This window comes from Saccoglossus kowalevskii, chromosome 18 (genome assembly GCF_978046115.1).
Source record: "Saccoglossus kowalevskii chromosome 18, keSacKowa6.1, whole genome shotgun sequence".
NCBI classification, from domain to species: domain Eukaryota; kingdom Metazoa; phylum Hemichordata; class Enteropneusta; family Harrimaniidae; genus Saccoglossus; species Saccoglossus kowalevskii.
The window spans coordinates 20072390-20087924 of NC_140658.1; the positions used below are offsets into that span (position 1 = coordinate 20072390).

A 15535-nucleotide genomic window follows, 5' to 3' on the forward strand; every position below is an offset into this window, starting at 1 on the left:
CAAGACTAGCCCAAGACTGGACTGCCTCAAGGCTCGCCCCTGGACTCTCTCGGACTCGACTCGACTCTCCAGGACTGCCTTCTCTCTCTACTGCGTCTATCGTGGAGTATTCGCCAAGACCAACTCAAACTCTCTTTATTCATTTTCAAAACTCTGACCAATTACAATGCAGTAAAAAGACTCTAGGGCGTAACCTTCAATCATAACGCCAATCACACTAAGTACTGAATACGTCATATCTTTTGATTAATCGTTCACTACATTAATAACTACGGATGTCAGAATAGCGACGGTATCTTGTAATTAGTTCCAAACCGCTGAGCCAAGTTCCGTCCAAAACTTCAAATAGACCTAAACGATGACAGACATAACACAGCAATTCGCTAATAATCAGTTAATTAAGTCGGTCAACAGATACGCAAAAACAAATTCATGACATAGCCACCAGTATTTATTTTTAGAAATTTGCACATGTTTACGCTGACTCATTTCACTAGTGAGAGTATTTGCTGTATTTTATCTGTGATTCACTGATTTATGAATAGCTTTGTAATTATATGTCTTCAGAAATATTGTATTTGTCGTATTCTATGGGACTATACCGATATCTAGTGGTTTCTGATTTATAGACAATATTTTATTATTTGCTTTCCCAGTATTGGAGGACAGTCATTGTAAAGCACGCCGTTGGCACATGTTGATGTTAGTCCCTTCCATTGGAGGTGTTACGAAATTGTTTCGTTGACACATGGTTCTCTATGCTATTATACTCACCGTGTATACAGTATTATATTTTATTGTATACAGTATTGTATTTTCTTATGTGACTTTTACATGGTTGCGGTCCTACTAAAAAGTGTCTGGGAGTGTCCAGGAGATATATCTGTCCGCCCGGGGCTGCACTACGCATCGAAACAACTCCAATTGTGAATATTCGAATACGCTTGATCATAAAATATGATTTTTCGCAAGAATAATAAGCGATGTACCTTCAGTTGTCGTTTTATTAAACACGATTTGCGACCCACTTTTACCGACCGGTACGTTCAGTGAGCGGCCATCTTGAATGTTTGATGTCAAGCTGGGACGACACCATTTGCGTCGCGGGGGTCGACGGCAGCATTGGTAACATTTGATGTGAGGTTTTGAGGGAATAAATGTAAATTGCTAGTATATATTGGACTATAAAAATAAAACAAAATCATGTTTACAAGGGCGACAATTTTGATGGAAAATGCATAAAGAATGAGTATGGGTAATTTGATAGGTGACACATACATTGTATACATATAATAATAATACATTGTAATAATAATTTAATTCATTACGTCACAATGAAAGTTGACAGATCATTTTAAGCTGTTAGTGTTATGAATTGTATACATCTTTACAAATATTTGCTAAAAATAGAAAATTGAAGATAATGTGATAAAATGAACACATCTGATAGAGGTCCAGCTAAGGTACCTTTTTACCAAATATCAAAGCATTCGGGTTTTGAAGTAAATGTCGAAAATAGCAATTTTGACTAAAAATTACAACAAATATTTGCTGAAAATAGAGAATTTGAGATATGGCCATGAAATGAACAAATCTGATAGAGGTCCAACCAAAAGTACCTATAAACCAAATATCAAAGCATTGGGTTACCGGTTTTGAAAAAGTTGAAAATACAATTGTTGATGGACGGACGACGACTGAGAATCACCAATATGAATAGCTCTGCTCTGTCATTTTCGATGACAGCAGAACTAAAACATAGTGTAATAATGTACAGCTTGCCCTTATGGATATAATCTATGCACAATTAAATATAGATACCATACAGTCAGTTCGCCAGTGCCTCATTTACATATAGTTACCATATTTTTTTACTTTGGACTGTGTGTCATTTGGAAGTCAGTCGTTGGATGTACTAGTTGTTCCTATACATCAAGATCGATAGCATGTTTGTAAAATATGTATTACAAACTTACTTCTGCCTAATACTTTTATTAGAATCCTTGGATTGTTTGTGTGGTCGTAACTATAGTTGTATGACTGTACTGATTTGTCCAAAGTCTGTGCATGCATTCTGAAAATTCTTAACCACGAGTGTTTCACAATTTTTTACTTGTATTGGACAATAGCATGATGAATAATATATATTAAAAAACTTCTGGGCGAATGTTGATATATGCCCGAGGATCAGAATATATCTTAACTGCATTCTAACATATACCGTCTCTCAATCTAAAAACGTGTATATTGCAGACATTGACCTTATTATAATAAATGGTGGGAGATTCAGGAGCTGTTGTTATATATATAATTTTGCTTGGTTTCAACCTTATTGATGCATCTCTAATAGTAATTTTAGGGGTCCAACAATTTAAAATATATATATATGTTCTATTTTTATAGAAGAACCTTCCCAAATAAATAAAATTCTAAAATTTAAAAATGTAAGAGGTAGTCACTAAACCATGTACTTTCACACTCAAGCACAAGAATAGACATGTTGGTGAACTAGCCTTGCACTGTGAGTGTTTTATTGTTTACACTAACGTTTTTTTCACAAATAAAGAAATTAAAAAAAAAAGAACTGCAGACCACACTTCTTTCTATTTTTTAGTGGGCAAGCCATGTTTCCACATACAAAAATACACATAATATTTCTATTTAACAATACAACGACTAGATTTGGTGTCACAGTTTGCTCCCAATTCATACTGGAATATTGCCAGCAATAATTAATAAAGCTTGTTCAGAAAACCATTTATTCCCGACATCATATTCAATGGCTAGTTCTCAGGATCTACAACAGTAAATAATTAAACAGAAATCATTTTGATGCGTGGTTTTTAGACGACACTGCCATATCGCACAGATATTCAACACCACCATATCGAATTTGGATTTGGACCATACCATTTCAAGCTGCAGGGTGTCTAAACAATGACTCAACAAACAATAAACACATCTTCCACCCACCACACAAATTCTAGCCACAATTGTACAACCAAGAAAGCAACAAATATCAGGCCGCGGCTGCATCTTGAAAACAACGAGATACCGCATTACAACCAGTCACTACAAACATGAAATCCTCCACCCCTCCCAGTACACCCTACAGCATTAATGGTTCCTATACTCATTTGCATCTATGTACAACAAGCTTAGCCAATAGATGCAGGCGAGATCACATATGCCCATATCTGTTAGCCGTGCAAGAAGGATGTCACGGTCGATCGTGTCAAAGGCAGCAGACAGGTCTAGGAGGACAAGGATAACATATTGTCCTGCATCAATACACATTGATATGTCATTGTGGACCTTGATGAGTGCTGTCTCAGTGCTGTGAAATTTCCTGTATGCAGACTGGAGAGGTTCCAGAAGAGAGTTCTTAGCAAGGTAGTCATTTAGTCTCCTGGCGACGACTTTTTCCAGAACTTTTGAAAGGAAAGGGAGGTTAGAGATAGGTCGGTAATTATTGAGTATTTGCTGATCAAGTGTTTTCTTTGTAAGCAGTGGTATGACAACTGCAAACTTCAGATTAGCTGGTACGAGTCCTTGTTGGAAAGATAGGTTGATGAGACACATGACCCAGGGTATGATCTGTGATTGAACTTTCTTGAATAAATATGTGGGAATTGGGTCGAGGCAACATGATTTAGATGGTGATTCCTTAATGATTTTCTTGAGTTCCTGTGTAGTAGTAGGCTGGAAACTTGAAAGTTGTTCAGATGTACATGTAGCATTTGAAGTATAAATGACTCGATTATTATCACCCTGTCCGTCTAAATCCAAACCATGCCGAATATTGGTGATTTTGTTTGTGAAAAATTCACTAAATGATTCTGTGAGTTGATGGAGTGAAGAATGAGTTGGCAGTGGTGATGTTTTATCAGTGGTTAGATTAGATGATAACTGAAATAGTGCTTTTTGATTGTGAGCGTTCACTTCAATTATATCTGAATAGTACTTAGATTTAGCATTCTGAATGAGCTTGTGAACTTTACTACAATGGGTACGGTAAATTTGCTTGTGAATTTCCAGTTTCGTAGTGCGCCACTTCCTTTCATGAAATCTGCGTGTTTTCTTAGCTACCATTATGTCCGTTGTATACCAATCTGCATTAGGGCGCACAGTGATAAGTTGTTTACGTTGCGGTGCATGTTTATTTAGTAGTTTCCTTAGGCACGAGTTGTAATGAAAAACAGCCAGGTTCACATCTGCTGAAGGTTGGCTGGGGATTAGAGCATCCTTAATGTCACATTCAAAATCTTCCACAACAATATCTGCAATGCGACGATATTTAATTTCCTTTTGAACTAATGGAGGTTTAGGTAGTAAGACTTGTATATAGATTGGAAAATGATCTGAAATATAAACAGTGTCAACAGTGACATTGAGGATCAGGTCAGGATTTGTCTTTGACTTAGCAGAAGCGCAACAACGACGGGTTTGAGCTCGGCTTGGAGACTAAAAAGTAGCGGTAATCTAGTGAGTCCGATGAACGGCGCCATTATCTAAAGTAAACAACACAGTTTTATAAATAAAATATTGAGGGTGACCTACACTAAATACAGACCGTCTCTACAGTGAATGAACTAGAAATGCTAATTCATTTCTGATTGATTATGTGTTCGTAAATTTTAAAATATGTTAAATAATTCCTTTTTATAGTACGTGAAGTGGGTAGTATTGACAAGAAGCGACCTCAGTGGTGAGTGTCTGTCATTCTTTCTTTTCATACCATTCTATATATCAGTGGCTTGAATGATAATGCCGATTGTTTGCCTGTATCATGTATCGTATATGTAGGTCAACGTCTTCACATTAACAAATACGTGTTCTGATACAACTGTATGTTTTAATGGAGCACTTGACATCACTGATTTAACATGTTAACATACAGTCAGTGTATACAGTCAAAATGTACAGGACTCAACAAACTATTCGAAACAACGCACACACCTCTAATGAGAAAGCTACCATGTTTTGATAAAACTCTTTCTGCCAAAATGTACCAATTCGCCAAAGTCCATGACAAGGTAAAGGCGGTAATCAAAGCAACGGGTTGGGGCTGAATAAATACAACAACTAATGTCCACGTATTTCACATAATCATAAACGAAAGTTCACATCATAGACTTTGGCAACTCATAGAGGGCAGCATAAACAAACATTGTATATATATATATATATATATATATATATATATATATATATATATATATATATATATATATATACAGTGATATATTATATTATACACAGAGTTGATTTGACAGGATTGTCACGAATGGAAAACGCAATAGCGTTCTAATCAAATTTAAAAGAATTAGACGCCCGTCCTCGGCCTTCCTCATGATTGGTCTATGTGTACACAATTATTGGAATCGCCACAATATTAACGAGGAAAACAAGTTTTAAATGATTAAAAAAATCGCACACAATAAACAACTTCAGAAACACAGGAATGTATAATAAATTACGTACTATTCTACTTCAGATCATGACGTCATTATACGGACATGATTTATACATGCACTGTTACTACTGTTGATATATATAACACAGAGAGAGAGACCAAATCGTACTGAACACGATTTACACGTTTTGTTTTTTTTTTGTTTCTCTCTCATGAAAGTCTATACATTTTTAGAAAAAATTCTAGCACGCTACTCTAAAACGTGACAGTGTCAGTAGTGATTTTTATGTTTAAAGTGTTAAACTTAATTAACTGCTTCATAATATATTGCGCGTATGTAAGGCTAGGGGCCATGATAGCTAATACGTGACTTCGTTTCCAGATCTTGTCATGATGACTTTCCCAATACTTTGGTTATTGATAGCGGATTGCTGAATGTGTATACACTCAATTAAAACAATCATTGTATTAATCCTTCGGTAGTTAAACATTGTGTTTTTTTTTGGTAATTTAACCAGGGTTAAAGTTTACAAGAATCAGAGTTATTATCATGCCCACGAGGTAATTTATGGAAGATTCGTGGAAAATATATCAACTGATAAGCAATTGGATACGCCATGTGAAGTAGAAAGTATATCAATACTAGTGCCGATAGTACAGTGCGAGAAATGCCAAGTATACGGTACATGTGAGCACAGTAATTCCACTCTATTCACAAATGACTCTCCATTGCAGTCACGTATTGCTTTAGTATTTCTGGAAACCGCGTACTATGATTAACTGCGTTGCGCTCGATGTTGAAACACTCCACAAGCATGGACCCTTCTTCACTGTTTGTCTGCGTGTGTAATTTTCAACCTTTTATAATTTCACGATGTATGTCACGTGACAATGGCTAAGAATCACGATGTAGCTTATTGCATCTCACCAGATAAGCATTTTCTCATGCCAACGTTATGAAAGTATATATCAGCAAAAAAGCAACCTTACAGTAACGTACGCTTATCTAAATAAGATATAGAGTTTGCAACAAGTTTCACGAAACACTCGCAATAATCAATCAAGCTTTTGTTCACAATACAAACCGGTAGACCAGGCGGATATTATTAAAAAAATACTGTTACGTATTCAAAGCGTCGAATCCTTACTTAATTGCGCATTATTGAATTATAAGTACCAGACAAGTGATTCGATTTATACAGCAGCCTTGCCACCGGAACCCATAGAAATGTAGAGGTGAACCATGTTTTCATTTCGTTGCGACATGGACTCGTTCTTTGAAGCGCTTGATAAATATTCAGTTGCGTACGTGTTTGTATACTCAATAAGCACGGTAAGTGATAGCAGTGATTGCAAAATCTATTTTACACGCCAAGGGAGTTCTTATATTTAAAATAGATTGATCGCGGCAATATACTTTTTGCATAACCCCCCCCCCCCCAAAGTTCACAAATCCAGGTATTTTCTTGTGTATTGTTGCCCTATAGCACATATACTAGTATACATGTTTTTCAACTTTAATGACAATACTTTTCTGAAGAGAATAATTTGACAAATAGTGAATTTTCACTACACAAAATAAAAGGTTGTATGACCTTTGACATATTCAAAAACGTATACAATTATATCGGGATACAAGAAGCATCACGAGTAGTATAGCGCGCCCCCATCTTCAGTATCATCTACAATTCCCACGATGGCTTTTAATTGTCTATATACATCCGTTTTTTCGGCCGTCTCATGCATCGTACATCCAATCTGTCACTGTTCCTCTTGTTTGTTTTCGCAGTGCGGACAAATCTGATCATCTATCATATGTTTTCTATAGATCAATAGATCAATCATGTGTGTGTATAATCTTTGCTTGTGATTACAGACGTCCGAATTACGGTCTGTAATATAGTCTGAAACCGATTGTTTCATTTGTATTAACTGTGCCATAAAACGTAAACCTTACCTGAATGCACAGTGTTTTATAACAATCCTCCATTTTATTTCTCCCAGTTGTAAAAAGACATTATTTTAAATGACATCAAAATGCTTCCACATCAATGGTACGGGTTCATTTAAAGAGCCTGATCGCAGATTAAAGGCAAATCGCTGAAATTGCTTGCTTGATGAGGCAGCACGCTAACCGAATACCATGGTAACCCCTTTAGTGACGTTGCCAATGTGTTCATTGCATAACACAGTATCGCGAGACTTACGACTATGCGAGACTTTTAGTTAGACGCACTACACATTATCAGTATTTTGATTGCTGACACTACGTAACCTTTTCTGAGTGGGAGTCTTGGGAAAAAGAACTAGTGATTACTTAACCTTTTATCTAGTTAATATGTTGCAATCTTAAATACAGATATTAATAATCACAATTCTCATGTTGAATTTCTATGATGTTTTTTTTTTCAAAATAGGTCATTAAAGAAATGTAATTCAAGGACGGTAAACCAAGTAAAGCCCATTCTGTACGTCGAATTAGACAATTGCGTTTTACTGTACAATGCATAGTATGTTAAACAACATATAAAACGGCATTTTAAAGAACGATTGTTAACAATCGGTTCGTCATCCTTTCTCGTTTCTAATGAATTCCAGTTATGTATATTAATGAAAGAAGATCGATAATGGTTTTATCTCCATTACATATGCTTACAATTATAAAGAAATAAGACACCTTCCCTAAGAATCGCGAGAGGTGGTCTGAAGGAGGAGGCAAAGGTCAAGTTAATTCCGCCTTCAACAAATAATTCTCAGTGACATTGACTCAGCATGCAGGACCACACCTTCCTTACGACTTCAATCTCACGAAATAACAACCACAAAACAAAAACATTCGAACATGCTGCTTCAAAAATTGCAGTGGAGAATTATGGCCAGTAACACCATTGTAGTATTATGTAACCACGCCCACTATAACACTATTGGTGATTGGCTATTCGTTCTGTCAATCAATTGTTTGGTGTGTAAGGTCGTTTGAAGTGTTGGTAACATTTTGATATTCAGTCGTCATTCAATAATTTGTATGTTATTGAGATATTGTAATATGTATTAGATAACAAACGACTACACAACAAAACAAAACAAAACAAAAGTCATCTATTTGAACGACATCGGCTTCACTTGTATGCGTCTTTTTGACGTCACAGAGGCGCTTCAACACTAGAGGTCGCTATTTACACAGTATTGAATGTGACACACGTTCCTAATTAGCCTTCAGCATACGAACGAGTATATCCTCAAATCCTACTAAAATGCTGAGGATTACGAGGTTTAGGTTAAAGGTCGAAGCATGTAAAACAGACATGCCTCGTCTTGACCTTTCGAAGGTACGAAACTGTTGCGGCGTTTCCCGCGACAGTATTTCAACGGCAGACGGTAAAATGACAATTTGTTGCATGACCGACATGACTTCAAATGTTACATCATACCCAAAATTACGAACATCAACTCTGACAGAAATTAAAGTATTATCCAACTCGAGGGAAATCAAATTTAATTTCTTAATTTGATGATGCATGCCAAATACTAAAATATCTGTTTTCTCAGGATTTAGTTGTAGTTTATTGCAGTACATCAAATCTTTCAATTCATTGCTCGAAACACTCTTCTATCTACTAGTTATGTTATGATCTAAACTACCCAAGACCCTCCTCCAAATACCAATACCAGCTGAATCAACAATTTTCAATTCAGATAAATAGTACCTCAATATACCGGTACTTTAATAATAATGCGCACACTACTCAGTAGATGCAAAAGGTGAATAGACCTTAGAAATAAATGGCCGCCGAGATCTCGCTGAAGGCGAGTATGCCACGATACTTTTTTTCTGTCTCTTAAATACTTCATTGTTTTCCTTCATCGCGTTTCTTGTTCCCCTGGCCTATATGTAACCATTGTAATTGGAACAGTGGATGAAATGACGGGGTGAATGCAACACTTTTTGAGGGATAAAATCAAGTCACGTGCCAATCTCGCTCTCAACGAGATTTTACATTACTAATTACTTTCAGCAGATAGTGAATATAAGTTATTAATTTATGTCTTTGCATATAGCACTCATCTGACACGCACACATGCATATGTGCATCCACTAACAAACACTGGGCTTTGAATTCTAAAGTTTCGCAGTATATATTAGACTTAGAACTCGACGCATGATAATTGTCACCACTATAAATCAACTTTGATATAACGACAATGATAATCTATGGCGTTAACGATACGCTAACTAATCACATCAATTTAACAAAAGGAAACATACGTATGTACGTGATTTATTAACGTGGCTTTGTTAAAGTACCGTATACATTTGATAACATAAACAAAACATAATATTTTTTTTTAATTTGACAAGTAATACACAAAATTAATACATATTCAAATTATGTAACAAAGACGCACACTCTAGCGTCGTTTGATTTCCAAAAAACAAAGTTTTAAATAACTAACTTATTTTTTTTCGATCTTTTTCTTTTGCTGTTCACATGTTTCATCACTATGTCTGCAGAATAGAACTATGGGTCTCATCACAGCGAGAAATTTGAACACGTTCTCTGTAACTACGTATATACAACGTAAACATGCGCCATTAATTCGAATTCATTTGGCGTCACGTCGCTCGAGGAAATTGTCTTTGAACACATTTAATTCCAATTTCATGCAGTGCGATATTGAAGCGAGGCTCGACGTGGCCCACCTGCCTGATTCAGTGCCGAATTATGCAAAAACTGAAAACCTATTTTGTACAGCATGGTGTCTAGACAGCGTGATTTCCTTAGTTGCGTAGAAGTTACTATGGCAATATCGTTAAATGTATTATTGGTTTATTTCCTGTCTCTTGGCGAGTGCATTGAAGAATGTCTCTTGAGATATCAAACACTTAGAATAAGTACAATCTACTCAGCTGCTAATGAAGGCAAGTAGGAACATGAACAAATCTATGCCGATAGTAATATTATATTATGACGGTTTGTGAAACAGTAGCTTTCATCTCTGTATAATAGCACTTCGTTCGTAATCAATAGGTGCTCTCGCCGTCAATTCCGCTTAACTGTGTAACATATAGTCAAACAAAAAGAAAACTCGTTGTACCAGCGATCCATCTTCGGATATTGAATCTCTAAAACTGACACGTTGTCGTGAAATGCAATCTTATTTCCACCAATGTGCTATAAATAAAACGGTAATGACAGTCCATCGTCAAACATTATTAATTATTATTATTAATAAATCTTTATTACAGGATATAAAGTGAAAGAGATCATATATCCCGTATTTGAAAAAGCAATTATTGAAATCATAAAAAAAATGAAATATACATTCAATACACTGGAGTAGATGTGGCGTTTACGGCACAGAGCGTAAAACATGGGACAAGAATGCGTGTCTGATGATAAAAGCACTACAACGATCCTCTTGCCACTTTTAGTAAGGCTAGTATAAAGTGATAAAAACATGTTGCTGGATAAACAATATTACTAGCACTTCAGTCCCCAGGCCGGCCCAGGAATAAACGAAACACATTATTATACTCAACGGAGATCATTACTACATTTACGCGTGTGTTAATGCCTACTCTAAGTACTAAGTAATCGGAATTCAATGAAAATCGTGTGTTATATCCGGGACTTGTCTTCAATTAGCGTTATAATGTACACAAACCACACACTATATGTAATTTGCTGTATAGAATGCGGCAGTTAAACCATTAACCAATATTACTAGTTCACAAAACTCCATCAAATATTGTCTCAAGTGTTCTAATGTATTTCATTAGATGTTGTCCAAGACGAACGTTCTAAATTTGGTTCAATTCTATCATGTACTGTAGTAAAATTATTTAAACGATTGCTTTGACACATAACGTACTCGTAGGTAGTACAACTCCGCCAGATTTATTTGAAGATAATTGCTTTAATCATTCACGTAATGGTCGTATTGGCAGCTGTCCAGTTTTTTAAATGACTGGGCTCATGATCGACAACACGACAAATACGGAATATATATTGACCAGGTGATTTAAACTATGTATTTGTTATCACTAGACATTTTAAGAAACCAGATCACGTGTTGTTTCATGTTGTTCATAAAACTGTTTACGACCTCTTTTTAGCAAACGTAAATAGTGTGCGTAAATTATTTTCTATCCGCCGTCTCAAGGTCGACTGAGAATAAGTGATCAGAGAAGAAAGGCTCTGCAGTTTGTTGGAGTTAAGATACGTAGGACGGGGCAAACTACCATGAACATATGGAAAATGATAATTGATATGCTCTTTTACTCAGACAAACCGTTAATGACGCTGGCATATCTAAACCTAAATTGACGTGCAGACAAAATCATTTTATACAAAAACAATTGCATGATCTTTCAAATTAATTCGTGACTAAATTACTTTATTGAACGTTATAACAAGTAATGGTCGAAAACATGTATTTTTTGTTTACATAACTTTGGCTAAATTGATCCACGAACTTTCGACCTCAGGAGAGCGCGTGTCTGTGTGTCGTTTATTGTACGCTGTAAATGCGCGCATCTAGTTCCGGTTTAATTGTATGTAGGTGCAAAGTCCCTATATAGAGGGTCTGTGGTATGTGTTACATTCACTGACATTGGTGACATTACACATTGCCCATGGTTCTCCACCACCCAATAAACTAAAGTATACCATCGTTGGCGGAAAGTTCACCATTGTTTAGTTATAAACTTCTTAGTTTATCTACATTTCCAAGTGAAATTTGACGTACGTACTCATGTCCTGGGACCACTTAACGTTCGATGCGTTGTGTCATTGACGTAGCTGGCGTGAATCTTGATATATACAATAGGGGTTAATTTCCATTGCATACAAATTTACACGGAAGACAGGAGCTTTCATGTCAGTTGCAATACAAATAATATCACTAAGATAGTGAATATATGAAAAATGGATCAAATGTAAGTGCGATGTAGTCGTATTTATATAACCAGTCTAAGAATAAAGAACTTAGAAATCTTTATCTGAACTTGATTGATTTATATCATTGTTATACTAGTATCTAACTCATTTTTTCAAATTATAATCGAATTAATCATCACACAAACCAGCGGATTGTATGTTATCCCAAAATAAGTCCATAATCTGCATTGGTCCATCAATAAGGCTTTAAACGACTATGATGTATTCTTCGACCGTCGTTAAAAGCTTCTATTAAGTAAATTGAATTCAACCCTCGGCATTTCTTTGAAAATTAATTACGCGTACTCATGGGAATGCACAGCGTAATTATACGAATGTATACATTCATGGGTGATATTAACACAATATATTGCATAATTGAATAGAATAGTATTGCGCAGACCATGTACCAATTGTAGAAACATAAAATGCAATTCTTATAAGCATACACATTAATGCTCATGTTGTCCCGTAAATAATCTTTTCTATCGGGGTGTTTGTACAGACCTTATTTGTACATGACCGTCGTGATCTCTCGTTGTCCCATTGCCCTCTATAACTATGGTATTAGGATTTGTGGGTGCGAAGGCCGCAGAGAATAGAGCACTATTTTCACAAACAAGTATCGTGGCTTTTTAGCTTTTCAAGTACATTTACATGGTGAATTACGTGGTGAATCAATCATTGAAATCGTGCGTGTTTTATTCGCCTGGGCCATGTACACATATCAGTCTTTGTCTTTCGGGTTCTTCCCTCCATTCTACCTGTAACAATTTAAATGAGACATTTAATCTGTAATTTTTTTTCATCTGTTTGATGTTTGTTTTTTCGGTTCCTGCTTTTCAGAGAACTTCTTCTTTGTAGGTTTACTCTAACCAAGAAATGGTAGCATTCTTCAGTCTGTAAAATCCCATCTCTGCAGCCTCAACTTTTTTCACATGTCAGGGCGGAGCTCACATATCACTTTAGAAATCCTCTTTTAGTTTCCATTGTTACCTTTCTGTTTTTTCAGTATTTTTTCTAGTTTCCCAAATACCGCCATGGTCATGCCAATTCTTCTGTTGATTTCTGTATAAGATTCACCGTCTGTTGTTATCAAAGCTCCAAGAAAATTATATTTGACTACTTGTTTGATTGTTTTAAGATCGACAGAAAACTTACATTCCGGGGTCAATTTTAAAATTAACAATTATTGGTTGTCTATTTGATTACAATTGACCCCAATGACAACCCTGTTACCATGATACCATCACCATAATATAGTGCATATGGCGCTAGTAACTGGGATAATAGGATAACTTGGAAGTATGTATACGCATTCCGGAGACCATTTCTATTTAATCCCATACAATTCTAGAACGTATAGAAAGTAAGAAGATAAGTTGTACAAATGTCTTTATTGGTTCCCCGTGGCTACAATATCTGTCACAATTATGACTCGTCCTTTTCTTTCTTTTTATGAATACTTGGCAGCATGTACATTTATCGACGCAGAGGGCGCACACGAAATGTGAACAGAATATGATAATATAATATAAAAATGTCAAATATCAGATTGTCTTCAACAAGTCAGAACAGACGCTTTGATAACAATTGGTGGTATTTAGAGCAAAGCATTATTACGTATAAGGAGTAGTTATTATTTAATTGTACGTGTATATACACATAAATATACAGTCTTTATTTCAAGACGATGGCATTCTGGCGTCTGAAAACATATCCGATTAATATCATTTCATTTATATAATTTAGCATTTTATCGTAATTAGTATTATATTGCATTTCTTTCGTAAATAGCGAGTTTCCCTGATTACAAATGACATGCTACAGTCGTCTCGTGTCTTCTAATCTGTCAAGATCTTCATCCATGTATTTCATTTCTTCTTCCAAATTCGCTAGGTTTCGGAAAATCTGTGGCCTGACCGGAAGAATTGTCGTCTCGGCTTCTTCGATTGCTCCCTCCAGTGCACGCATGACGTCGTTTCCTATCTGTTTCTCAGACTCCACGCTAGCCGAGTCGTCCACTGTATGCTGTATGTGTTTCATGCGACTGTCCATATTGCCCAGGGTTTCAAACATATCGTATTTGAATCCGGAGACGTCTTGCTTCAGTTGTATTATCCATGGGTCAGGTATAGTGGCGCTGTCGTCCTCCCCTGAAGCTCTTCTCATGCTGAAAATATAGCGCTGAACCAACTGATGCACCACGTCCTACAGGTGTGAAAAAATAACATGAAGAATTATGTGAAAACAATGTTGTGGGTGAAGATATAATAAAAAGATAAAATGGCACGACGACTACTTATAAAATGTGAAAGAACTGAAAACAGTGTGAATAAAATACATTGTTTCTAGCCATGACATAAATAAAATATATGAATAATCCAAATCCCATCACCGCAATCCCTACTTTCCGGATTTCAAATGATTGACACTTTAATGAATATGCTCTATCGTGGCGAATCATCAGAGGTAATTTGTACATGGTAGACCGTGTCCTTACATACTGCTGTGCATTTCAGTGTTGATTTGTCCCTGAAAACACAAAGCAGCACATGGTTTGACTCCACACCTTACGTCACTGTTAATGTGGAGAAGGAGGCAGCGCGGTTTCACGGATGTTTGGATATGAAAAATAAACTTCCTTTCTGTCCGTTCACATCAAAATTTGAAGTCGTCACTTGATCAAATATCTGCTTTGAATTCATATTTTAAATGTAAAGGCGTGTTACCATGGTTACGTTGCTCTCACAATCTGCGTATTGAAAGGGAGGACATGAACATGTCTAACTTGATCAAAGATGTTGTAAATATCGTATTCAACGCAATATTGAAGACGAATATAATTTTGGGTTTATTTAACTATATCCGTACCAGCAATTCAAAATTCTTATTTTGTGGTTTAGCAATAATCCCCCACCCCGCAAAAAAGGAATACAATTTGGTGTTATGTTAAGCATTGTGTTTTCTCTTTGTGTCAATGGTGTTTGTCCGTGTTGTGATAAACAAATAACAACAAATAATATAGCTGCAAGCAATGATCGGTTTGGAACAACAGACTATTGGACCCGCGTTTGGAGTATGTCACTGGTTGCTAGGAACATACCCGCCAATAACTTTTCAAGAAAATAAATGTATAATCAAAGTATAAATTGTATTGGTCAGAAACTTATGACTA

The 15535-nt window shown here is 36.0% G+C and overlaps 1 protein-coding gene across 1 annotated transcript in view; it reads right to left on the reverse strand.

Moving 5' to 3' along the window:
* Window positions 1-13735: 13735 nt before the first annotated feature.
* The window catches only part of LOC144346752 (short transient receptor potential channel 5-like), a 59191-nt gene continuing 57391 nt past the window's right edge, over window positions 13736-15535 (reverse strand). The window contains exon 10 of the mRNA XM_078007295.2: window positions 13736-14568. Coding sequence (XP_077863421.1) covers window positions 14182-14568 — 387 coding nt within the window. The 3' untranslated portion in view covers window positions 13736-14181. The remainder of the gene's footprint in view (window positions 14569-15535) is intronic.